Below are 26102 nucleotides of genomic sequence, written 5' to 3'. Positions count from 1 at the left end.
GCCAGGGTTACACTTAATTATCTCCCAGTTCGAAGTTGGAGTATTCACTTGGGCATCTAGTTCTTTTCAGCTCTCTTTTAAAATAAAGAGAACCTTTAGGAGTCCTTGAAGTGTTGGGCGGCTCCAGTTGTTGAGAGGCCAATCTATCCTGAGCAGGTCTGAGTAGCTTCGGAGGTCTTTTTGGGTTGGAAGTTGTAGTCTTCGAGACAACTGACTCTCCCTTCTCAGAGGACATCTCGCTCTCGGCCTTCGCATTCGGATCCAACTGATAACAGAAAAATGTGGTCAACAATGTACAACAGTTGTGATACAATTGAATGGCAATAAGTTGTATCAATAACTCGAGCATGGGGTCTGAAAATTCCTCTGGACTTTTAATTTTTCGGAAAGAAGAGCACCAACACAAACAAATATACAAAAACAGACCTCTCTCTCTCCCATACACAATCACAGACACGCAAAAACAAAAATAAAAGCCTATCTATTTTTTATGTTTCAACATATGAAAATGCGGTAAGTTAAAGCAGCATGTTAATTTATGGCCAGCTAAAGAGTTTGCATGGGTATAAGACAACTATTCATTTGAGTAGTATAAAATTCTGATATATTTCGGTCCTGCAATTTGTCCTTACATGTCCATCATCACATTCATAAGTCAAACTTTTCTGGAAACTCTCTGAATATAAGTAGCCCTTTCCAATAATAGCAGCCCTCATCTTCTCAGCCGGCTGTTATAGGGCTCATGTTCTCTTATACAAGCCAAAAGATTTGGATTGTATTGGTGCGCTTTTTTAAAGATCGGTTTGCAATTTTTCGACTTTTTAATGTCAATGAGAAGTCAAACTAGAGTGGTGATTTCAGTCACGCTGGAATAGTAAATGGAGCGGAATGACTATAAGGTTTGCAGCGGGCTTTTTTTCAAACTACCTTCAGAGTGGAGTTTGGCTCCTGAGCTACCTTTCGGTTCTTTGAGAATGAATTTTTTCTCTGTGCAGCAAGTTGACCTCTGTTTTAAGTTCTTGTTCTTTAGGTGTGCCAATTTACAATTGCCTGATATCTTGAACCGACAACTAAGGCTCTTTATGATTCTTAACTAATTGTTCTCAAAAAATAGTTGTGCATTTTTAATCTTTGCACTTTTTTCAACACGGTGATGCTTAGATGTTTTTTTTTGCACTTTATTTAATTTCAATCTAAATTGAATAGCGTAATTAAGTAAAAATAGCTTTTAAGATTTTTGAGTGGTTGGCTGGCTTCAGCATCAGGGTTCACATGGAGTCAATTTTCACTTTTCGTGTAATTTTTTTTTCACTTAGTTTAACCAAAATTTGTTTTGCTGTACCCAATTTCTCCGCTTTCCATATTTTTCGTAATATCTTTTTGATTTCTCTAGGCCAATTTCAATGATGGCTTATTCTGCTGAGAGTGCTTTAAAAGAGCAGTTGGTCAGCAAAGCAATTAAAATAAAAAAAATAGTGTGGAAGAACGAAAGCAGAAAAAGAAACAGAATAAACCCATAAAGCCCTGTTTTAGATTCCCCGTATTTGAGCTTTGTTCTGAAGAGTCTTAGTTACCAGGTCTAATGTCAATTGGTATGTTTACCAATCTATGTGTCTTCTCAATAGCAAACAGTTATATGTTTAACTATAAAATCTAATCGAAATAGAGTTCTTATAAAAGTATTTCTTAAATTAATTTTTTTTTCGATTTTCTTCTGATTTTCAATCCTAACCTTTGTTAGGGAACCAATGGCGGCTATTGTCTGGCAATTGATGGGTATGTTTAACAAAACAAACAAAGTTCAAGCTTTCGAAAAGTTTTGTATATATTTGCCAGTTTACACACATACACACACACACACACACACACACACACACACACACACAGAGACACACACACACACAGACAGACAGACACACTCTCTCACACACACGCACGAATTACGTCATTATAATAAAACAGTCCGACATAACATTGCTAAATAGTAGATGGTGGCCAACAGTTAGAACTGACACGCAAAATAAGGGCAACAGTTGGACACTACAAGAACTGTATAGTTGTTTATGTGACAAGAGAATAAGATTAATCTTGATGTATCGCCTATATATATCACCAACACACCCACGCGCTCAAATACATCCACGACCCCATGTTCTGGACAGTTGGTATGGCTAAACAAATTCTAGCTAAACTTACAAATTTTAGTCTTTTTACTGAAACTGTTGTTGAAAGTTGGTTTCAGCTCAGTTCAGTCGTTTATTCCCAGGCTGAGATCCCAGACGGAAGCAAGTATGTCCAGACCGTCCCAGACGGAAAGTACTTATGTCCAGACCGTCCCAGACGGAAGTTGCCTATGTCCAGACTTTCGTGCGTTCACCAGACTTTCGTGCGTTCATGTCCAGACTTTCGTGCGTTCACCAGACTTTCGTGCGTTCATGTCCAGACTTTCGTGCATTCACCAGACTTTCATGCGTTCAACCAATTTTTGTGCGTTCATGTCCAGACTTTCGTGAGTTTACCAGACTTTCGTGCGTTCATGTCCAGACTTTTGTGCGTTCACCCAACTTTCGTGCGTTCAACCGATTTTTGTGCGTTCATGTCCAGACTTTCGTGCGCTTAGCAGACTTTCGTGCGTTCACCCAACTTTCTTTCGTGCGTTCAACCAATTTTCGTGCGTTCATGTTCAGACTTTCGAGCGTTAAACAGACTTTCGTGCGTTCACCGGATTTAATTACTTTCACCAGGTTTTAGTGCGTTCATGTTCAGACTTCTGAGCCCTCGACAGTCTTAAGATGAGTTCATGTTCAGACTTTCGTGCGTTCACCAGATTTAGTTTCGTTCACCGGGTTTTCGTGCTTTAATGTCCAGACTGTTCGAAAAAATTCCGTTTATTTCGAATAATTATTTGTGAAAAATCTGACTTTTTTTCAGCCAAGCAGTTGTCCAAATCAAACCAAACTCTATATGCAGTTCTTTTTTTCTACGTAAAAGTTAGAACAAAAACAATTTTTCCTATGGCTTGTCTAGAAAAAAATTTGGTATTCCATACGGAAATTTACCTCAGCCTGGGTTGTACTCGTCACCAACAAATCAGATGCATGTTGATAGAATTCGGGATAGTAATTGTGATAGCAAATGCAATAGGAATAATTATTTTTTCGGTATGTTTGCTTGTTTGTTTCTTCAGAATCGTCGATATGTAACGCGTTTTCGATTCCGCATTTTAAGTTTCTTAGATTTGCTATGAATCGTCTTTCATCTAAAAAATCGTCGGGTTTTTTTTCTTACAAATTTTGAGTTTTTAAATTATAATTTAGTCAAATTTTGATAATTTAAAAATGACAAGAGTTTCAAACGTACCCCTCTAAGACCATTTATAACTGAGTGAGTGAAAATTCAGAATTCACACACACATTGGGTCTTGTTATGATCATGAGAATTTAAGAACATTATTCATTTCCTCATAAATTCTTGTGGTTTGAAATCGACCATACCAACGGTGTCTTACGTTTAAAAACCAAATTTACTGAATCTAAGCAAACCGAACATACCAACAATTATTGTACGTTTAAAACCGAACATAGCGCATTCAAGAAACCAAGCATACTGACATTTTTTACGTTTAAACTCGAACATAACCACGATTTGTTAGGATAACAAAGCCAAACAAACCGAAGATACCGAAGGAGAAACTTAAGTGCTTCTGTCGTTTTTGTCTAAATTCAAACATAAAGGCAATTATTGTACACTCAAAACCGAACATAGCACATCTAAGCAGCCAAACATACCGACAATTTTTTCCGCTTAAATTCAACGACGATTTGTTAATACCGACTATCTGTTACGATTAGAAACCGAACAATCCAAATATAACGACGAATTTCTTACTTTTACAAACGACGATTTCTCAATTAGGGTTTAATTCTATCCTCAGAGTAACAGGTACCTTTACACCAGCCAGAGTGCTATCCACTTTCTTGGTTTCTTCTGGAGTGTGTTTCCTGTTCCTCACTTCCCCCACTCTGTGAAGAGGGGCTCTCGATTGTCGGATGGGAGAGGGCTCTATCGTGATTTCGGCAGCTGGGGGAATGAGTCCCCTCTGGATTAGAGAGAGCAAGCCCCGATTCAGATCGTCTTCTGAGATGCCAGGTGGGTTGAGCTGTAAAGACAGTCCATATTTTTACCAAACTAATTAGTTAACAGTTCACTTATTTTCAAACTCATCGTTTGTGAAATTTATTAGAAGTTTGAAATGCGCTATAATTGATAAGATAAATTTTACTAGACAACCGGGGTTGAATAACTCCGTGCAATGGGAAGATTTTGTAAAAAGACACCTCAAAGTCCTACGTTTTGAGTTGAGAAGGGCAGTAGGGTGTGACGTCACGAGAGTGGGTTTGAAGTGAGAGGAATTCTGCAATAATCCTAACTTTGCAGCGCCGCTCTTACATTTTCTACCTCCTTTGCAACTCAAATAATGAAAGCCTTAGTGGTGGACTTTCTTTTAAACTAAATTTTTTAAATTGCAGCCCCATACATACAGCACTTCGTCTCTCAAGCAACCCAACTCTCTCTTTCTATCATTCTTTCCTCTCTCTATAAAACCCAAAATAATCACATGTGAGGTCATAATGATAAGGAGTTAATAAAAAATGAATTCACGGTTTTTAAAGCTATAACTTCATCAAGTCTGCCACTCAATCAGTCCCCCCCCCCCCCTCTAGTCATCGAAAAAAAAACTTAAATTTTACCCACTGATCGGAGAATTTGTAATCTGACACCATTTTGGAAAAGTATGGAAGAATTTGTAAATCTTCCATATTTTGCGTAGGATTTTAACAAGATTTTATCTCCGTTTGAGAGTTTCGTGCAGGATTCTGAGAAGGCATCCAAAACTCCTGCAAGATACCAGTTAAATTTAGAATCCTCTTGCAAGACTCTATCAAGAATTTGAACTCTTTTAAACTGTAATATTAATAAATGAAAAATCGGGACTACAGAATTTAGATCCATGTGATGAGATAAGGGATTTTTCTCAGCATAGTCTTAAATTTGATCATAATCAGTTAGCAAATATGTGTGTGGGTTGTTTTGGTTTTGTCAAATGGGTTCTGACCTGAGGGTATATTCGATTGACACGTGGCAAAACAGTAGCTGGCTCAATATTGGAACCCTTGTATATGCGATCCATTCCAGACTGAAACATCACAACAGATCAACTAGTTATAAAAGAATTTGAAAAATCAGCTAGTAATAAAAAAATAAAGTAATTTTAAATCTATTTATTCTTATGTTAAATACCGAACAAAAACGACGATACCGACGAAAAAATCATAGAAACTTCATCGTTTTTGGCTAGAGGAGAACGACAATACCGACGATTTTTTGTTTAAAAACCAAAAAAATTCAATTAGGGTTCTAACCCCCCCCCCCCCCCCCCCCCACACACACACACAAACACACACACACGTGCTATATAATTGTAACGGGGAGCATAAAAACCTGGGGCGGGGGGCAGAATAGATTCAGATTTTTATAGGCAATGGTTCCAACTTAGCCATTGATTTTGACTAATTTGAGTGCGGCTTTTTAGAGCCTTTCTTTCATTATCAGTGCATTTTCAACGCATGGTTTACATAATGACATAAGTTCAGTGTATTTTCTGCGCATTTTTAAACATACTTTCAGCGCATTTCGTGAAAACCAGTAAATAAATAAGGAAAGATTTTGAAATAATTTCAGGGAATATCTCACGTACTATATTTTTTACATAGCAACGTGCTATATAACAACATATAATTTGTTACGGGGGGCGGGAGGCGTAAAAAACACTGAAGGGGGGGGGGCGTAAAAAACACTGGGGGGGGGGGGGGCAAAGCAGAAGAGATTCGATAAATTTACTGGGTCTTTCCCATTATAGCCCCAACCCCCCCCCCCCCCCCCCAGCTTAGTGGTCAGATCAGATAACCTATAGCCCCCCCCCCCATCATGTTAATTATACCATAATGGGGGGATATAATATCATGGGGGTCATGGGGGGGCTATAATGGGAAAGACCCGAGTATCTTATCTATTGTGGTATCTGTTTATCCTTACATGTACGTAGTCTCTCTCTTGTACAATGAGAGGGAGTGATATTCCATACATGCTGTGGAGTGTCTCCCTGTTCTCAGGGTGGGTCGGATCCAGCACCTTCACCGCTTCCAGGTCCTGCTGCACCTTCACACCCGGAGACTCCACGAACGAGACCTGGAGATACAAACTCAACAGATTCATAATTGTCACTCTTTGCCAGTCTAAACGATTACCAAGTTTTCGTTTTCATAGGACGAGAATCGAATCGGAAGTATGGAATTTTGGGTGATTTTGTAGAGCATTATATTATCCAGTGAAATAAATTTTGATATTTTTCGTCTCCAAAGTCGGTTATCTTGCAGGAGTCGAACAAGATAACCGGTTTTGACAAGATCTTGCAAGATAACCGTCAGAGTTGTTGGATTAGGTTTGCCATGACAAGCGAAACTTGAAAAAAACTGGAAAATGAAAACCATAAGAAGAACTTGTTGGGTTGCAATGTTTATCTGATGACTGTTGGTTACCTGTTTGGAGCCCAGTAAGTCATGCATTCCAGATTTGGATGCCATTGGACGTTTGGTGAGAAGTCTGACCATTTTTGGCCCCTCCTCGTATGACGTCAGAGACCTGGACTTCATGTCCGCAGCTGGCGTGTTCCTTGGCCCTATTGCCTCATTTGTCAGTTTATCCCTGTATATTTTTCATATACGAGTTATAACCGTTTTTTTGCAATGATATAGCATATTAACAGCACTATATAAATTGTTTGATATAATTTAAGTTTAATTAAAAATTATCTTAACTAAAATAGAAAACTAACACAAAAAAGTTAAAAACATGATTTTTTCTCAAATTTCCCACGAGTCAGCAAGTGTCAAATGTAAGTGTATTTGTGGTTGTAGCAATTAAAAATGTACATGATTAAAAGAAAAATTAGCCATAGCCACAATAGCTAGATTATAAGAGCTTTAGTCCACAACCCCTTCCGATTACCATAAAAATACTTTTATAGAAGGGCTAAATTTTCGAGGCTGGAGTATAGTGGGAAAGACTAAAAAAATGTTTGTTTGTTTCGTCAAAAGATGCCATCTTATATCAAAGGACAGGGGGTATAAGTGTCAGGACAATATACCCAATTCCATTTTACCCAATGTCAATTCTGCTTACCGTATTGTTTATTTTGCCAGAACGATTATTTCGCAAAATGGAATTGGATAAATTGTCACGCAAGGGGATATAATATACATACCTGTAGTGTTTATCTGGGAATGGCTGGTCAAAGTGAGGCATGTGATAGTTGGGATCCAGAGTAGGCAAAGTAGAGAGATGCTGGTTCCTGTGCTCCACCAATTCCTCACTGTGTCTCTACACATACAAAGCCAAAATTTTACATTAGTCTTGAAGCTGATCACTGAGAGAAGTTAGGTTGTAATTGAAATATGTAATTCAAAATGGTTTGCAACCGAGACGGAAACCCCAGACTTAAATGACCCCTAATCAGACCCAAATCTCGTTCAAACTGGGCGATTCGATCTATATTGTCCAGAAAAGCCCACGAAGGTCTTGATATTGTTTCCAACAGGGTTTGATTCAAGATAATTTGTTATGGGACAGTCTGACATTAGCCTCATCAAATAGATCTTACACGCTCGAAAATCAATTTCCACTAAAAAAACTGATCATAGTTTGCTTTGATTGAAAAAAAATAAAAATGGTTATAAGATTTTTTGAGGCATGCTGATTAAATTAAAAATAGAAATATTAAATTGCAAAAATTTACTATATCGTGACTCTTAGTACATTATATAGTTCAACCAAATGAACAAAACTTTATACACCTACCCATTCATACAAGATCTTGATTACTCTTACGTAACTTGAAACATCTTAGCAAGATCTTGATAGGAAAAATTTTCTTGGAACACCTTTGTAAGATCTAGGCAGTTCTTTTCAAAACATGTCAAGAACTTCTCTTGGCATCTTGACAATTAGAAAAACAGTTTTTGAAGCAAGTATGATTTAAAAAAACATGTTTCGAATCAAATTCACGGTTGAAATTTTTTTTGCAAAGTGTATCAACTTTTTTTTTTTTTTTAAACCATTATTTTCTTATTTCAATACCTAGAGTTAATTACTAATCTTTGTTATCAAACTTTGATTCGGAATCAAGTTTTTGCTAATTAAAAGTTCAAATAAGGAAGTGTTTGTTTTGTTGAAGATTTCTTCATTCTTCCCAATCGCTCTCTTTTTCTTTCGGTCTTTTTCCTTAAATTTCAGAATTCTTCTCTTTTCAATCTTCACTGAACTCTTGAAAATTATTTATGTTCTCCCCGCTCATTGGGTGAGACAGTACTTATAAAAGCGAAGGTCCCCTCTCATTGGGTGACACCTCTAAAATCACTCCACTGTTCACAATGATTGCCCAAAAAAGATTGCCCAATGATTGTATCAACAATAGTTTTGAACACTTTTTTTTATAGGAAGTGTTTCAAAGCACTATAAATTGAGAAAAACTAAACAAGAAAAAATCAAACTGGACACTGTGCGCTTTTGGGCAAATACGAGGAAACCTAATCATCGTACAACATGATCGAAATAATAATGGATGAAAATTAGATCGAATGCAACTTTTCATCTTAAGTTATGCTAAAAATTTTGATCCTTTTCAACTTTTGCGCTGTTTTGGGTTGCGATTTGTTTATACCTATTGTATGGAGTGTGTTGATGTCACGAAATAGCTAGATTTATTGTTTTAATCGACTAAAGAAATTTTTCCGACAGATCTTGCATAATCTTTATAACTCTTGTTCTCAAACCCCTAAAACATGACAAATCTTGCTAAGATTCTGAAGATCTTTGCTTGTTTATCTCAACAGGATCTTATTTTTTTGAATTTATTTTAAAATCTTTTGATGTCAGTACATATCTTAACGTTTTCTTACTAAGAATCTTACCAAGATCTTACCAAGATTTGTCAAGTTTTATCATGTATGATACCAATATATTTCAAGTTTCGATTAACAGGGCAACAATAAATCAAAATAAAACTAGATTTTTGTCAGGGAACACGATGGAATAAAGTACATACATCATACAACAATTGAGAGCCTTGGTCTCTTAATAAATTTGGTTTAAGTGTAGAAAATCGAGGCGAGTGTAGACAAATAGTCTAGAAAAAAGTTCTCTTGGGTTAATAGTTTTGAATAGACTAGAAATTAGATTGAGGCAAATGTAGTGAATAGTCAGTGAAAGAGCGTGGGAAATTCTGGTGAGCGGTCTCAGGAAATTTGGATTGTGTTGTTCAGCTGGATTTGCCTGTGGTGATCTAATCAGTTATACTTTTGTGCGGACTAACGGTTTAAAATTGTTGTTTGACCCCAAAAATCTTAACCTATTTCGACCAATGAGGTGAATGTGGTGAGTTCATGTAAGATAATAGCTATAACTGGCGTTGAAATTTTTAATAAAATCAAAGCAGCATCTGATTTTTGAACCATAAACTTCTAGAATGCTGTTTCAATCTTTTACCAACGAAACACTCATCCTTACGAAACAAGTTGACTGTTATACAAAGTTGACTTCACATTGAAATCAGTGTATAAGCGGTGAAATTTCATAATTTCATCACTTACACCACTAAATTATATGTAGTTTCACCATTATTTATCTCAAAGTAACCACCCATCTTACATAATTTTGACGTTTTCTAATAGCACTGAAACTGTGCTAACTATTCGCGTTAACTAAGTTTTAGTGGTGAGCTAGCATATTTCCACCGCATTCACTGCTGAAATAATCTTATTTCACCACCGCCTTTGCCGCAAACATCACTTATCTTACCTAATAAAAAAATTAGAAGGCTGAATTTTAATGGAAAAACTTAAAAACGTGCCACTTTACAAGTTAGATGGACCACAATGAAGGTGTTAAAACGGCAATTTTAGATGTTCAGATTAAATCGGAAAGAACACAAAACTCTGATCGACATGTGATACCTTCCAGCCCAGGTCTAGACCTCGACTTATGAAAAGACAATGCTCGACCAAAATGTGCTATGAAAAGACCATATTCGACTCATTTAAGCTATGAAAAGATGACTTTAGCTGGACCCAAGACCGAAGCTCGACTTTAACTAGGAACCTCGACCGTGTAATTTTTTAGTCAATTTTGCCCCCCCCCCCCCCCATTATACTTTTAAAGTCTTTTCATTAGTCCAGGTCAAGATCTGGGACAGATTTACCATAATAGCCATCTCAGTGTTTGAAATGGCATTTTCCAGAGTGCTAATGTCCAGCATGTTAGTGGAACTGGCCCCTGCTCCAGTAGAATTGGTTGCTGCTGCCAGTAGAAGACGCTCCTTCAATTGTTTCAGGTCTTCCTGAACCTGAAAAACAACAGACAACTGATTATGATATTTCTTTAGTGAAAAAAGTATTTTTTGTTCAAAAATTCGGACACCACTTTTTTCACGTTTCTGCACTTTGTGTAGTGAATTGCAAAATTTTTCCTGTCAATCTGAAGCTGTTTAACTGGCATAAAATTATCTCACCAGAAAACTGGATTAGAGCGTCAGGTGACTCTGAAAACTTTGCTGCAACATTTTTCGAGAACCGATTGCACCTAAAGTTAACTGTCTTTCACAAGAAAGTTGTATATTCTTGTAAGTTAGCCATCCTATCTCGACCCGGTCATGGACTATTTCAATGTAAAGTCTACGAAAGAAAAACATGCCTGGAAGAACTTTTGAAATGACGCTAAAAAGAATTCTGGCCTCAATAAGCGATAGCATCAAGATCTACACGAAAAACAACATTGTCGTTGTTTGCATTTATGAGATAAAAAAAATAGTATAGTCCTAAAAAAATGGAATCCGTTTTCTCATTAGAACGAAAAAACGTAAACAACACTGAAAATTATTTGGTGTATTTGACCAGTTTTCTTAAACAAGAAAGTAAATTGACTGGGAAAAATAGCAAAAATAAAATAGGTAACAAAATTCGCTGCAGTGTTGCTACTAAACAGATGAAGCGCCAAAATATCTAAAAAACAGAAGCTTTTATTGAAAAAACATGACAAATTTTTAAAAATAACCAATTCATACATTGATTAGTACGGAAAAAATAAATTTTCGTGCTGCTCTATAACAGAATCCAGCTTCACGGAAAAACTTAACCAAAAATACTACTTTCAGAGACAGAATCAACTTTACAAAACTAAAATCACACCGTACTGAGTATATATACTCAGCATGGTTGCTGTTTTCCACACACTCGCAATAAGATCAGATAAAAAAGCGAGTGCGAAAAACGGTTACACTCTCAAACACTGATGTGTCTGTTGGTAATTTTCGATTTTTAAGTGTGCGTAAAATGGTGACAATTTATTAATTTTAATGCTTTGATATTGTCACCGACACTCTGTTCTAGTCCTTTGATTTGGGGGGATTAGTAGCCAATTTATGCATTCCTACTGTCACCACAATTTGCATCAAGGGTTTAGTCGATTTCGTTTCGATTTGTTTACGTTTTGTCTACAATGATCGATTTGTCACTGATTTTCAGCAATTGTGGTTTTCAATACGTAATGAGTAATGTTTGTTAGATCAGAAACAGCAAGATTAGCAATTTTTGGAAAAAGGTATGACTTAAAAAACAGATTTTCTACCTGACGCAGGGTTGCAAAAACCTCTTCTTCATTTTCTTTTGCAAAAAGTATTTAAAAAGGCAAAAACTCACTCAAAAGTGCTCAAACATCTCTTCAGAAGCAGAAAGTTTTCAAAAATCAAACTCCTGAGAACACTTCATCTAACAAGATCTCATTTATTCTCTCTGAATGCCAATTCCGTGACATTCTCTACTGAAGAATGTGATGTACGTAATGAGTAATGTTTGTTAGATCAGAAACAGCAAGATTAGCAATTTTTGGAAAAAGGTATGACTTAAAAAACAGATTTTCTACCTGACGCAGGGTTGCAAAAACCTCTTCCTCATTTTCTTTTGCAAAAAGTATTTAAAAAGGCAAAAACTCACTCAAAAGTGCTCAAACATCTCTTCAGAAGCAGAAAGTTTTCAAAAATCAAACTCCTGAGAACACTTCATCTAACAAGATCTCATTTATTCTCTCTGAATGCCAATTCCTTGACATTCTCTACCGAAGAATGTGAGAGAAACTGATCAAGTGAAAGCAAAAAAAAGAACTAAAAAAGTTCTCTGTGTCTACCACTAAAGGGACTATAAAGTTCGTACTTGTACTAAAAATAGCTAAAACATAGTAAGCAGGCTTCTCAAAACAAATTGAGAACAAAATTTAAACATATCGACCAAAAAATTAAAGCAGCGCTTAATTCACAAAAACTCGTACAGAAGAGAAATTTTTTTACCTTAAGTACCTTAAGTTTTACCTGAAGAACCTTAAATAAATGAAACATCTATATAACATATCAAAGAATTTTTTTAACTCAATGATTCATCGTGGTTTGAGTAAATGAGTCGAAAGCTATAAAAAAACTGTGTCAAAATAAACATGCCGCAGAAATTATTCCATAAACTTTCGAGATTTTGGTTTAACAATCCATGATGTCGGCATACAGAATCTCTGATGATCAATTAAAGCATTTATTGTTAGGAATTGGGAATTTCCTCCTATCTCGTTTTCTTAAAAGAAGATAACTTAAATTACTTGTGAAAAAACCAATTGCTTCAACATTTTGCGCACATATAAAGTTTGAAACCGAGTATTTTTTGTGATCGTAAAACGTCTCTTGTCTCCCACTGTGCTGGCAACATTCTATGTCGATTCTATCTCAGAAAATGACCCAAATATGGTTGCCAGGAAACCATGCATACCATGTAAACACTCTAAATTTCTTCAACCCGAAGGGATGAAGTATTTTGGCAGAAAAAAAACATACCTTGATGAGAACTTCCCCTGGACTTGTGGTATGTCTGTTTGAGACCAGGGAACCCCCAGCCAGACCTGGCAGCATATTAGCCGGGGGTATCACTCGGTCCCTGTACTGGTCCAGCTCCATTGGTAATGAATAGCTTCACAGTTATAATCAGTTATAATTATGTCTCACTGCTTAGTTATAAATCAAATCTTCCCACTCAAAAATTATAATCACAACTGATCGCATTCCAGATTTTTGTTGTTTTGAGGAAGTTGTAACCCGCAAAAACGTTGAAATAATATAAACAAAACTCTGACTGAAAACTAAAATACTACTATACTAAAGTTCCGAATAAAAAGAATTTTGTTTAAAAACGGGAATGAAATCTAATTTCAGTAGTGAATGAACTGAATATGAATACGGCGACTACAAGACAACAAATAATTTACAAAACTGAACCAATAAAAATCCCAGACTAAAATTGTCATCCAAAATCATCAGATTCGATTTAATAACATGGATCTCTTCTTTATCTCTTCAATACCGGTCTGTGAATGATATTGGACAATATTGTAATAATGAAATAAAAAAAGCCTCAGCTTATCAAACAATAAAAGAGTGGATTACACCGTGCACATTCAAATGTTCTTTGCGTATGGTAAATCTTTTATTATTTTTAACTAATCACGTTAAAAATGCATGCCGTGTTTTTATTACATGTGGCTGGATTGTATGTTTATTTATGTAAACAGTAATGTTTGAGAATCACATTTGACTCGAGCTCTTTTTCTTCAAGCGAAGCGATATTTAAAAACAATGAATTTTACGCTAAATTGATTCGAAAGTAGACATGTTATTGCTGTATAAAAATAGACAAAGTGGTATGTGTAAACATTTCATATCATAAGCCGTGTAAGAATCATTATATAATCAGCCAAGTTCAGCCACAAGTTCCATTGATTGATCAGTTCTTATGCTGAGAGGTTTCATTCTTGACCCCCCTTACGGAATAATGGGAAACAGTTCTTCTAGTTTTTTAAAGATTTTTTGTATTATTCAAATTGATCAGTCAAAAAATTGAGTCCGAAAGACCAAAAAAAAACAAATATGATTACGAAAATTAATTCACACTGTGGTTGAGAGCAGTTAAAGGCCAAAATCAAATAATACATAAAAACTTTTGTTAGATATCCCAATCGACGGCACAAGCAATTGCACTGTTACTCACATACCCACATGCACAAACGGCATCCCCCACACACAGACTAAAACACCACGCACGCACAAACATAGACACATACACTTACACACTCACACCACCCTTATATACACTGTAGCAGTGAAAATACTGAATGTGCACATTCAACCAATCACAGACTGAGAAGACACTATTCTCTTTTAAATAGAGAGAACTCTTGTAGCTAGAGTCAGTCTTTTAGTTAGATACACCATGTGTATATCATTGACTCCGGTGCTATACTTCTTAACCACCGTAATAATAGAAGTTTACTCTCAGTGTTTTACAGAGTCGGTTAGTCTTAGAGATATAGGTAAGTCTACTTCGCGCGCAGAAATAAGTAGCCCTAGCTCTTTATACTTTAAGGCTGTAAAAGGAGCCCACATCGGGTCTGCCTTAACACATGAAAACGTCATAAAGTGCGCGCATTTTCCCACGAAAATGTCTTCGTCTCCTGTTAAATTAATGTAACTCTTTGCGAAATAAATCCAGTGAGTTGAGTTATGTCTGTTCTATTAGATTTAATTGCCTTTTTCTTTTAAACGTTCCAAATTGCATGGAAGACTCCGATTGTGATGAGGGATCATTTTGCAGCGATTTGAAAATTTGCGTAATTGGGGAAAGAACGTAGTGAAGCACCCCTTTAGAAAAACTTTGAACTAAAATTTGAGTAACTAAGTGTATACAGTTAAATTCCTGATTATTCTGAAGGCATGTAAACTTTAACCTTTCGGTTATAATATTAATTTACATGATGTTTGGAAGAAAAAAAGAAGCCTCTTAACTTTGGGAAAAATCTTCGCCACTTCGACATCGCTATTGTTTAAAACTATTCAATCCTCGAAAACAAACAGAGACAACATCAGAAGGTAGCAACAGAGAGTCTCCTTTGTTTCGCTAGCAATAGGTTTTACCTCCATTTGTAAGTTGATAAAACTGCAGATTGTCCTTCCGATAGTTCATCAGGATCCAGAATATTTCGACATAAATTTTTAGGTGATTTTTAAATCATTCTAATATGCACATGTTTTCAGCGTCGAAAAGTAACTAATTCAATACTTACCTACACGTTAATTGTCAATCAACTGAAAGATGTGCTTTTGTTGACCAATGATGGATGACTCCAAGTTATCACTAGATAGCACTAATATATATTATTCTATTATGATTAAATGGTTAAAGAATTAAACGATTATCTAATTATGAAACTATGCACCAGATAGACACAAATTGGCAAAGAAAAAATTCTACCCAATATGGAAAAAAGCAAAAAAGTTGCGTACGTTCGTCCCATGGATGGCTTAGAGGTACCCTTACACGCGCACTAAAATATTTGATCGCTGTGGTTGGATTGCTATTCCCAAAATTGAGACTGATGATGACTGATATGTAGAAGCACCTTGTCCCAACATGTGAAATATGACTTTTTGTTCTTGCTTTCTCAGAACTATTTCTCAAATTTATTTATTCTCTTCATTATTGGTGCCGTCAGAATTGAGGATAAAATTTTTTGATGGGGACTAAATCTCATTCTAGAGACTGAAAAAACTGTTATACGACCTTGTTTCTAATATAAACGACACAACGGGCGTCAAATTAAGCGAGACTTAAAATCAAGTGGTTTTCATTAATTGCTACCAACTTATTACGCAAAACATTATTCACTCTTACTGTCCCTTGAAAAGCTTTTTTCCAGGGTTCTACATTCGAATGCGTCTTAGGGCATCATAAGAAACTGATCAGATTCTGTGTTCTGGGGCAACTCTATCAACTGTTAATTGAAGAAATTTGTTGTTTCCCGGGTCGAGGTGAATCGCGGTAAATTATTTTTTTTCACCGCGTTCTCGGTGGCGGTTAATTATTGTTTTTCACCGCTTAATGCGATGAATTATTTTTTTCACCGCTAGATGCGGTGAAAAAAAAATTAATCGCATTAAGCGGTAAAAAAGAATAATTCACCGCCACCGAGAACGCGTTGAAAAAAAATAATTCACCGCGATTCACCGCATTCACCGCAAAAAGATGTAAGAAATACGCGGTGAAAATATTTTTTTTCACCGCATTTCACCGCATTTCTTACAAAAATTCACCGCCAAACATCGACCCGGGTTAGATTGTCAAATAATTTTGAGAGGATCTTCGCAGAAAAGATACTATAAAACACTTGTCATTTCAACCTGCAGTTTTGACAGTTGCAAATTAACTGCCAAGAGCAAAGGATCAATTTATTGACAAGGAATTTCTTTATTGTTGATAGGATCTTCGTCCTCAAAAGTTCGATCTTTTCGATTGTAAATTAATTTCCAGCCATATTTACGGTTCTGCAGACCTTAACGCAGAAAAGCTTCTAGCTGTTTCAGTACTGATCATTGTCGAATTGCTAACGTTGGATGTTCTTCCTCTGTGTCCAAATATTTAGTGATGTATAAATGGCGCTCAGTGTAATTTTTTTTTCATACATTAAGACACAAGGAAGAGATAACCCATCTGCAAAAAAATTGGTAGCGGTATCAGTGTGCTCATTTTTCTCATATTTACTTTTCCAGTGACCAACTGGACAACGCTCATTTGGAAGGTTTCGCGGATTCTCATCATTGTTCTGATCATATCAAACATTAAGACAAATTGTTCTGTACAATAAAACAAATTGTATCTGAGATTTGTACAAGTCTGGACTCTCAGAGGCTTTTTTAGTATGTTCAAATTGCCTTACAGGGAGCAAACACTAGATTTGCTTTTCAAAGCCGGTTCTGCATCTTCGCTCCAGTTTATTAATTTAACTATGGAAATCCCCTGTTCCAGTTTAAGGCAATCCGATATTCAATATACATCTCGACAGTCAGACAAATTTTGTTTGATTCTTTCAACTTTCAAAAATCTTAAATGACTTTTGATCTTAAATGTTAACTTTGATCGGTAAGCGAAGCGTCTATCGACCTGGTCGGTTGGCCAAAAAGATTAATTTTTAGACAGTTACTATTTACCTACCAGTCGTTTACCCTACTAAATTACAGTAGTGAATACGATATGACCTTTTAGCCATGACGTGCTTGGATAATAAATATTGTGAATATTAAATCAATAAAGTAGTGAAATATCGCTACATGTCTTGATGAAACAAACCTCTCGTTGCTTGTTTTTAACACCAAACATTGGAGGTAATTTTGATTTTGAAATATTTAAATTCTGAAATTTAGGTTGTCGTAGGCGCGACTCGGCGACATTATCATGAGGTCTGTGAACCTAAAATGCTAGACTTTTGTTGTGTATTTAGACATTGAAAGTCTCTTATCTTAAATTCGCTCAGACATTTGCAAATTGAATTCTATCTTTCATTGATTGAAGTTGCGAGGTTCTCTGTTTTAAAATAAATATACTTGTATTTGCGTTTGTCTGTACTCGCAAACAAATCGCAGCACTACAAAGTAATGTTGTTATCAGATTAGTTAGTATCTTCAGAAAGTTGTTTTACAATTGAGAAAATTGTTTAAATTGAATCATTTCTGATCGAACACGATAGTAATAACATGAGCAGGAGAAATTTCGCACATCACCTGTTGAGCAGCATAAAATGCTTCCTGCCCTTTTCCCTCATTTTTCCAATTCTGCTAACCAATTCGTTCACGAGGACAGGGGTTCTTGCCGACATAGATCCCAAAGACACCTGCTCTATTGGCTTCACCCACGACAAGCCACCCTCAACGATTTACACAGAATACAGAGAAGGCGAAGATAACTCGTTCACAATTAGTTTTCCTATTGAACTATGTGAAGGTAACAAGGAGATTAATAATATAGGACTGAAAGTATGGAAATGGGAAACTAACCCTGCTGAAAAGGAAAACTATGAGCCAGGTGTGGGTATCCCAGTCCTAGGGCCCTTACCCAATATCATAAGTGTAGGATACTCGCATTTCCTTGAGAGCGAAGATGAAATCAGTCTAGTGGATGACTATTTCAAAATTGTTCGATCGGAGAAAAATCGGGAAGTGAGCGATTCGTACAGTTACAGACTAGATGTTATTTTCACAAAGTTGACACCCAAAAGCACGTGTTATATTGAGATCGATTTTACATTCTCTAAAATGGCCAGTTACTCTGCGGAAAGTAAATGGGTTGGGCACCTGGTAGTCGAGCAACGGGCCAAAATTGGCGCTGTAAACCAAGATACCGTCCAAAGTATTGATCGGGGCGAGTTGATAGGTGACATTTTCTGCGGCCGAGTTATGGGAGAGCCAAAGCCAAAAATAGTGTGGGAATGCGCCGGCAATCAGAATTTTTGGATCATGCCCCGGAAGGATTCGAAGAAAATAAAAGGACCGCATACTTCTGAGAATTTAACGTTGTACGAATTTGGGGATGACAAAAATTGCCAAGGTGACGGACGTCACGAACTGATTTGCAAAATTGAAAACGAAATTCATCAAAATAATAATCAACTGATTTCATACTATGATGAGCGGAAAGTTGATACCTCTCAAGTTATCAAATCGGTCGACAAAATCAGAGAAGACAAAGGAGAGAAGGAAAAAACAAACAAGTAGAAGTAATATAGGCACATCAACAAAATGACAGTAAATCAAAGGGGAAACCCAAGTAAATCTATACAACCATGACAAGTTCAAGTTCTTGATGTGCTGCTCTATTGACAATTTATTTATTTATTTATTTATTTATTTACCAGCTGTTGTATAAAAGTAACAGTAAATTATAAATTTACATTAACTTCAGATTTAACAACTGGAAGGATCACCGAAGAGTTGTTCCACTCATCAAGCGGAGATCCCAGAAAATCTAAAATGATTTTGGGTGACATCTTAGTAAAGCAAATCAAAAATAGTTCTATTATCTAAGATATAGTTATCTGTGAAGTTCTTGAAAAAACTTTTAAATTGGGGTTGCGTTATTTTTTTTGACGTTTGGGGGAATTAACTTATTACTCATTAAAAAGTCGTAACCTATCGTAAGTTTACGCGTGAGTGATTTTTCCATTTTTTTAGTTTTAAAACTAATTGTTGGTAAAATATTGGCAGCTGTTCGTCTCGTTGTTTTAACACCATGCATTTCATCCAAATCTAAGAGTTTCATAGGTGAGTTATCCCTAATCCGGTTAAAAACTTCCTTAAAAAGATGTGCTGTATAGAGCTTGTAGACGGAATAAATTTTGTATTTGATAACTTCCTCTTGTGTCCAATCACAAAAATTTTTTCCATAGAATTGTTCTTATAATCCGTTTTTGTATAATGTGTATTGCTTCTAAGTCACTTTTCGAGGCACTGCCATAAATCAAATTTCCGTATTCGATAATTGTTTAGCGTATGCATCATAAAACATCAAAAGCTGCCTTTTGCTGAAATAGTCTCTGGTTTGGTATAGTATGCCATTGAATTTTCGCAACTTGTTAGCGATTTTCTCTATGTGACTTTTAAAGGTAAGATTTTTATCATTAATAATACCCAAGTATTTTGTTTCTAAGATGTTTTCAATTTTTTGTGACGCATAGGTAATTGTAGAGAGTTGATTGTTGCCAAATGAAAGCAAATTGCATTTTTCTAGATTAATGCTTAATGCATTTTCGCGAAAGCATTTTTCACTTCGTTTGAGCGAGTCTAGAAATTCATCTTTTTTGCTACTAAAAATTGTAGTATCGTCTGCAGAGAGGACTGAGTCAGCGTCACCGATATTTTCGGGCAAATCATTTATGTAGATAGGACACAAAAGCGGTCCCAAAACGGATCCCTGTGGAACATAATTTATCATCTTTTTCTCTGACCAACACCTATCAAGTTCAACGAACTGATATCTGTTTGCTAAATAGTTTTTGATAAGATTCAGAAATTTTCCTCGAAAACCGCAAAACTCTAGTTTAGATATCAGCCTTTCATGCTTAAAAGTATCAAAGGCTTTGCTTAGATCAATAAAACAGGCCTGACTTGTTAGTTTATTATCCATGTTTTTGCGCAATTTTTCAGTAAAATCTATCAAGGCAAGAACACATGAATGTTTTGGCCGAAATCCGTATTGTTTTCCACTAAGTATTTTGTTTTTGCGCAGAAAAGACATTATTCGGTTGAATAAAATTTTTTCAAAAACCTTGTCTATAGAGGGTAGTAAACTGATAGGTCTATAATTTCCCAGATCATGAACTGAGCCGTTTTTATGAATTGGAATTACACGTGCAACTTTAAGAGCCTCTGGATAGTGTTCTTCAAAGTAGCATTGATTGAAAACTTCCGTAAGTGGTTGACTTATTACAGATAGTGCTTGTTTCAGTGTTATATTATTTATCCCATCATGACCAACGCTTTTGCTGTTCTTCAAATTTTTAATTGCAGTTGAAGTTTCTTAAATCGTCATGGGGTTAAAAACAAATGTTTTTTTCAAATCTATTAGACTTGATTTGTAAATTTTTTCCAAAATTTTTCGCCAGTTTTTCACCTAGTATTGAGAAAAAATCATTGAAATCATCCGTTGTAAGTTTACAGTATGTGTTTTGCCTGGTTTTTGACCAAAGATTTCTCAGTATCGAGAAAAATGTTTCGGAATTTCCTCTATTGGTTGTTTTTTGATCACAGAAAGCAATTTTTGCATTTCTGATTGTCCTATCACAGAAGTTTCTCTGTGTTTAATATTTATCCTGATTCTCCGTAGATGGGCGTTCGATCCATTGTTTGAGGAGTTGGTTTTTTTCTGTCTTTGATTTTGACATTCTTTATTAATCCAAGATTTTTTCGAAAAATTGATCTTTTTGTATGGCGCAAATCTATCCAAAGCTACATGGAAACTTTCTGTTATTGTTTGTATTTTCTTATCAATTCACCAGTGAAATTCAATTTTTTGTAACATGTGATTGAGAAAAAACAGATATCTTATTGAAACGAAATAATTTTTTAAAAAGGTATAATTTCGAACCCATGTTGTAATTTTCTTATTTTGTGCATCCATGGCAGATGGACAAACTTTTTCATCTAAGAGAGTTAATATTGGAAAATGATCACTTATGTTGCTTCCAATTGTTTTATTTTCATATTGAGAATTGCTAATCATATGATCAATGCAGGTACTTGTAGTGGTTGTCACACGAGTTGGTTCTAAATTGTTAACTTGAAGACCAAAATTTTCCAGCAAGTTTTTATAGTTTTTCACTTGATTATTGTTTCCGCTAATATTTGTTTTAAAATCGCCGCGTAGAATCATATTTTTATTTCCAACTTCCAGTTGTTCAAGTAGTTCATCAAATAAAACCAAGAAATCGGAGTTTTTCGTTGATGGTCGTCTATACATGATGTGAAAGATTAATTCAATGTTAATTTAGGTATTCGTACGTTTAATCAAAAAGTTTTCAAGTTTTTTTTCTCTTTTTTAACGGTGAACTGTTCGCCTGTAAAATCATTGCGTATAGAAAACGCCAGACCACCTCCTTTTTTAGTTTCTCTATTTTCTGTGATAAGTGGTAAATATCCGTCAATTTTATTAGAATCAATAGGATCATTGTCTGTTAACCAAGTTTCGCAAAATCCTATTGCAATTGGTTTGGTTTTGATTTTTTCGATTAGACAGCAGAGTTGGTCATGATGGTTACGCAGAGATCGTATGTTTAAAAAAAGTATTGATTGCTTTTCGTTGTCTCCCAATTGATGTTCTTTAATCATAACAGGAAGCGTTAAGTTAGTACAGTTTCATTGAAAGCTAGCCCAGCAACGCAGCTCGATCAAACTGATCCGCTGTTAAATTTGAAGATTCGCATGGAATTTTCCGGTGTGGAGAGTTACTCAGTCGGCCTTTAATGAAGTCCACCATTTTTTGATCGTCGTTTATCATTCCTTCAAGTTGATCTATGAGAGAGCAATCTGTCTCGGGACTGAGTTTAGGTAAGCCACGTTTGGACGGCCTGAAGCGTGTAACCTGATTGTTACTGAAAGTTAAGCACTGAACATCATTAACATTTGATGTTGTCCCCACTGTTTTATTTGATATGGTGCTTTCAGTCCCCAATTTTCCACTTGTTTGATCACTTCTGGACTTCTGAAGCAGGATAACTTTTGCTGATAATTCATCAATATCTTTTTTACTCACAATAGTGTGAAAATCGATGTTATTTTCATCTGTTTTAATTATAACCTGTGGTTTTGAGTTGTTCGTAGAAACTCGAAATCCTAGATCACTCGCATACATAAGAAGTTCTTTGTCAACTTTGGTTAAGCGTTCATCCATATATACAGATTCATGGTTATCAGGGTTTCGGAATTTTCTTAATAATTTTTTTCGGCCCCAAATTCGATTTTTTAAATCAAAATTATTGAACTTAGCAAAAATGGGCGGTGGTCGTCGAGGATTCCTGGCAGCTCCCAGCTCGTGACTTGCAACCAGATCCCGAGGGCCCATTGATACTCCCAGTGCATTGTTGATAAAGTAGATCACGTCATCAGTAACATTTGTGTTGGATATAAGGGGTAAATTCCGAAAAATAATACAGTCTTTGGATTAGTAACGTTCGATCTCATTAACTTTTTGTTTTAAGTATTTTACTTCACTTTGTAGGTATTCTATTTGGGTATTTTTGTCATTAAGATCTTTGCAAATATGCTGAAGTAGTGTTGTAACAGGGGAAAAATCATCGCCAAGAGAATTTTGAAGCGTTTCGTAGTTCATCTTTTGTCAAGCGAAATTCAGTTTAAATCAATAGCGATAGCGTGCTGTGCGAGCCAACTGCTTTCTAGCCGTTCATTTGTCTGTCTATTTAATAAGTTTATCACAACAATTAGGCTAATTGATAACAAAACTAAACTGTATAAGCTTTAAAACATCGTCATTGTCTTAAACTTTTTTTTCTGGGATTCAAAATAAAAACAAATAGCGCAAAACTCAAAAAATTGAAATCAATGAAAAGATTCCGGGCGCTTTAATGACCTAACTATTCCGCAATTCTCGCGTAGAAAAGTCTCCGACACTTTTTTTTAAAGCCGCTTTTATTACCTGGATTTTGTGTTTGGATCAGCATTTTTACACTCATTGTTGTTTTTTCTTTTTCCTCATTGTTTTTTCCTTGTTCTTATCTTCAATTTTTGCTCGTCGAGCTTCGTTATATTTTAACTTTTGGTCCATAATCCATATTCAACCGAAAATTTTCTTCCTTTGCTCTTTTGAAATAGGCCTCGACCATGCCTCAAAAGAACCGAAGTTAGGTTCGCTTAATTAAACGCGCAAAAACACAAACACACACGCGCCCCTTCGCTGCCCCCACGCAAACGCCAACACACACACGCACATACACAAACGCAAGATGAACCACGAAAAGAATTGCAATGAAACAACAATAAGAACAAAATTAAAAGGATTAGAAGAAAAAGGTATATGTAACAATGAGAGTTCAAATGCAAAAAAGTCAGTAATTATTGTTGTGCTACTCTATAAACATTTTACCGAAACCTCCTAATTGGTTTTCTTACATATTTGAAACTGTTATAATTTTTTGCTTCTATAATCAGGGAAAAAATACCAAACAACACAAAAAATATGGAATTTAACGGCGAAAATGTGCACGAAAATTTCTGAAAACTTTTTACAATTCTTACGCAACTTTTCACCGCAATTCTTTCTAATCAGTTTTTTAATTTACACCAAGACTTTTGCGGTCATTGATGTTCCGTGTTCTTCATTTTTTGGGTAGCGAATCTTTCAAAAGCTATCATTCACCGTCAATCAACTAATTTTCATCGTCCTTTTTCATTATTTTTTCATATTTTTGTTCATTTAATCTTTGAGCCTTGTTTTTTCAAGAACACAAGTGCTGTTATTTAATTCACTTGAGAGCGACATATACGATAGATAAGTACTGATGTGTTGATGCATCTGTTTATGAGTTCTAAAGTGGCTTAGAATTAAATAAAGTGGATGAGAGTTCTAAAGTGGCATAGAACAAAAATATGTTCAGCAATAATTTACTGGATCTTTTTGACGGCGTAATATGAATTTTTTTGTGTCCCTAGAGGTCGTTGACCGCGTGAAGTGTTGTTTTTTACCTCAGCAACAAATGATCTTCAAATATTTTGAAAACCAGGTCTCAAATTAGCCTCTTTATTATCAATTTGGAGCATGTAAATTGCAGACCTCATAGTAAAAATATTTTTTTGAAAATCTTCGAAGTTTTTTTAACAGACTGACAAAAAGACCTACAGCTTAACAAGGTAGTTTCTGGGATACGCAATTTTTCATCGCAATTCTTTCTAATCAGTTTTTGAATTTACACCAAGACTTTTGCGGTCATTGATGTTCTGTGTTCTTCAATTTTTGAGCTCTGTTTCAATTTCATCTGCCGATTTATTAGCGAATTTTTGAAAAACTATCATTTCCTGTCAATCAACTATTTTTTATCGTCCTTTTTCATATTATTCATATTTTTTCTGTTCATTTAATTTTTGAGCCTTGTTTTTTTCAAGAACACAAGCGCTGTTAACTAATGCACTTGAGAGCGACATGTACATTAGATACGTACTGATGTGGTAATGCGTCTGTTTCTGAGTTCTGAAGTGGCTTAGATTTAAATAAACTTATATTTTCAGCAAAAAAAAATGATACCAAGAAATATCCTTTTTTATTGCCGCCAATTTGTTAAGTAAATCTGATCTACAGCCAATCAAACAAAATCATGCAAGAAAGTTCTTTGCTTGTTAATAATAATAATAATAATAATAAATTGTTTACTGGTGTCTTTACAGCAGAATAAATAGAGCACTTACACAGTTGATCAATACAAAAAATAGAGCACCAGAAAGATCGCCATTAGACCATAAGGTCCGTTTTCAGGCGTCTCATAGTCGGAAGAGAAATTTCATGTTATTTATTTCGAAGTTATTCAGTGGAAATCAAAATAAAGTGATAGCGATAAAAAAACAAGGAAGGATAGTGTTAAAATGATTTCAATTTGGTCATACTTTTTGATGAATAAATTTTCTAATTTAAGCCATAAATTAACCTAGTGAGTTGTTCATTCAGTAAAAAATAGTTTTCTAGCTTTTCGTGAGCAAAATTATTTAACCGTGCGCCGCTCAAATTTTCCACTTTTGTTACAAAATTAGAATCCAGTTTGAGAAAAACGTTTAAGAGTTTTCGAATTTTATTTGACAGACTGTTTTCGGAAAAAGATGAATTAAGGGGGAGAGCTTTAACACGTTTTTCGCATGAGCACAGTTTTGACAGTTCATTTTGTGTAATGAAGTGATTTATGTCCATGATGCAACTTTCACGTCTTATGCATTTTGTCATCAGTTTGAAAACTTCGTACAGATGAAGCTCCTGGGCCGAAAAAACTTTGTATTTCTCTCTGATGAGAGAAACCGAGTCAAACTTTTGAACAAAAAAGATTACTCTCAGTATTCTATTAATTTTCGCATCATTTTTCTGCATCGTAGCTCTACTGGCAGTACCATAGACTAGAATCCCGTATTGAACCACTGTTTTAACATAAGTGTTGAAGATCTTGATCAATTGGCTGCGATTTGAAATTTTTCTCAATTTATAAAAAAGTCCGCAAAATTGTACCAATTTATTTTCTACGCGATTCGAGTGTTCTCTAAAACATAATTTTTTGTCAATCGTTATGCCCAAGTAACTTAAAGAATTTATATTTTCAAGGCGCTTGCCTTGCCGTTCATTGAAAAGACATCACTTCTGTCATGCTTAGTCTTAAAGGTTTTAGTTTTACTTTTATCCGTGTTCAGTGTAAGCTTGTTCATTTTAAGCCAGTTTTCTGTTTGAGATAAGATCTGTTGATGTTCCCGACAAGCATTTGCTTTATTTGATTTTGTGTAAACTGCAGTATCATCAGCATAGAAAATGAAGTTTGAGCATGGGCTGTTGGTTTTCAAATCATTTATGTAAACAATGAAAAGAAGTGGGCCT

The 26102-nt window shown here is 35.4% G+C and overlaps 4 protein-coding genes across 6 annotated transcripts in view; 1 reads left to right on the top strand and 3 right to left on the bottom strand.

Moving 5' to 3' along the window:
* The window catches only part of LOC142343319 (IQ domain-containing protein H-like), a 99330-nt gene extending 85627 nt beyond the window's left edge, over positions 1 to 13703 (bottom strand). Inside the window, exons 1-8 of the mRNA XM_075395149.1 lie at positions 12986 to 13703; positions 10316 to 10459; positions 7325 to 7440; positions 6600 to 6765; positions 6097 to 6249; positions 5117 to 5197; positions 3947 to 4159; positions 94 to 265 (exon numbers count right to left, since the gene is read on the bottom strand). Coding sequence (XP_075251264.1) covers positions 94 to 265; positions 3947 to 4159; positions 5117 to 5197; positions 6097 to 6249; positions 6600 to 6765; positions 7325 to 7440; positions 10316 to 10459; positions 12986 to 13105 — 1165 coding nt within the window. The 5' untranslated portion in view covers positions 13106 to 13703. The remainder of the gene's footprint in view (positions 1 to 93; positions 266 to 3946; positions 4160 to 5116; positions 5198 to 6096; positions 6250 to 6599; positions 6766 to 7324; positions 7441 to 10315; positions 10460 to 12985) is intronic.
* LOC142343318 (dCTP pyrophosphatase 1-like) overlaps positions 1 to 22967 on the bottom strand; it is a 247818-nt gene extending 224851 nt beyond the window's left edge. The window contains exon 1 of the mRNA XM_075395147.1: positions 22942 to 22967. The gene's annotated coding sequence lies outside the window, so the exon portion shown is untranslated. The remainder of the gene's footprint in view (positions 1 to 22941) is intronic.
* The window catches only part of LOC142343315 (DNA polymerase delta subunit 2-like), a 209193-nt gene extending 186226 nt beyond the window's left edge, over positions 1 to 22967 (bottom strand). Inside the window, exon 1 of the mRNA XM_075395143.1 lies at positions 22940 to 22967. The gene's annotated coding sequence lies outside the window, so the exon portion shown is untranslated. The remainder of the gene's footprint in view (positions 1 to 22939) is intronic.
* LOC142343317 (uncharacterized) overlaps positions 1 to 26102 on the top strand; it is a 199289-nt gene that overhangs the window by 55775 nt on the left and 117412 nt on the right. The window lies entirely within an intron of this gene.

Source organism: Convolutriloba macropyga, chromosome 7 (assembly GCF_964194025.1).
Source record: "Convolutriloba macropyga chromosome 7, txConMacr16.3, whole genome shotgun sequence".
NCBI classification, from domain to species: domain Eukaryota; kingdom Metazoa; phylum Xenacoelomorpha; order Acoela; family Convolutidae; genus Convolutriloba; species Convolutriloba macropyga.
Note: the sequence above shows the minus strand (reverse complement) of the source record. Positions and strands in the feature narration are given on the sequence as shown.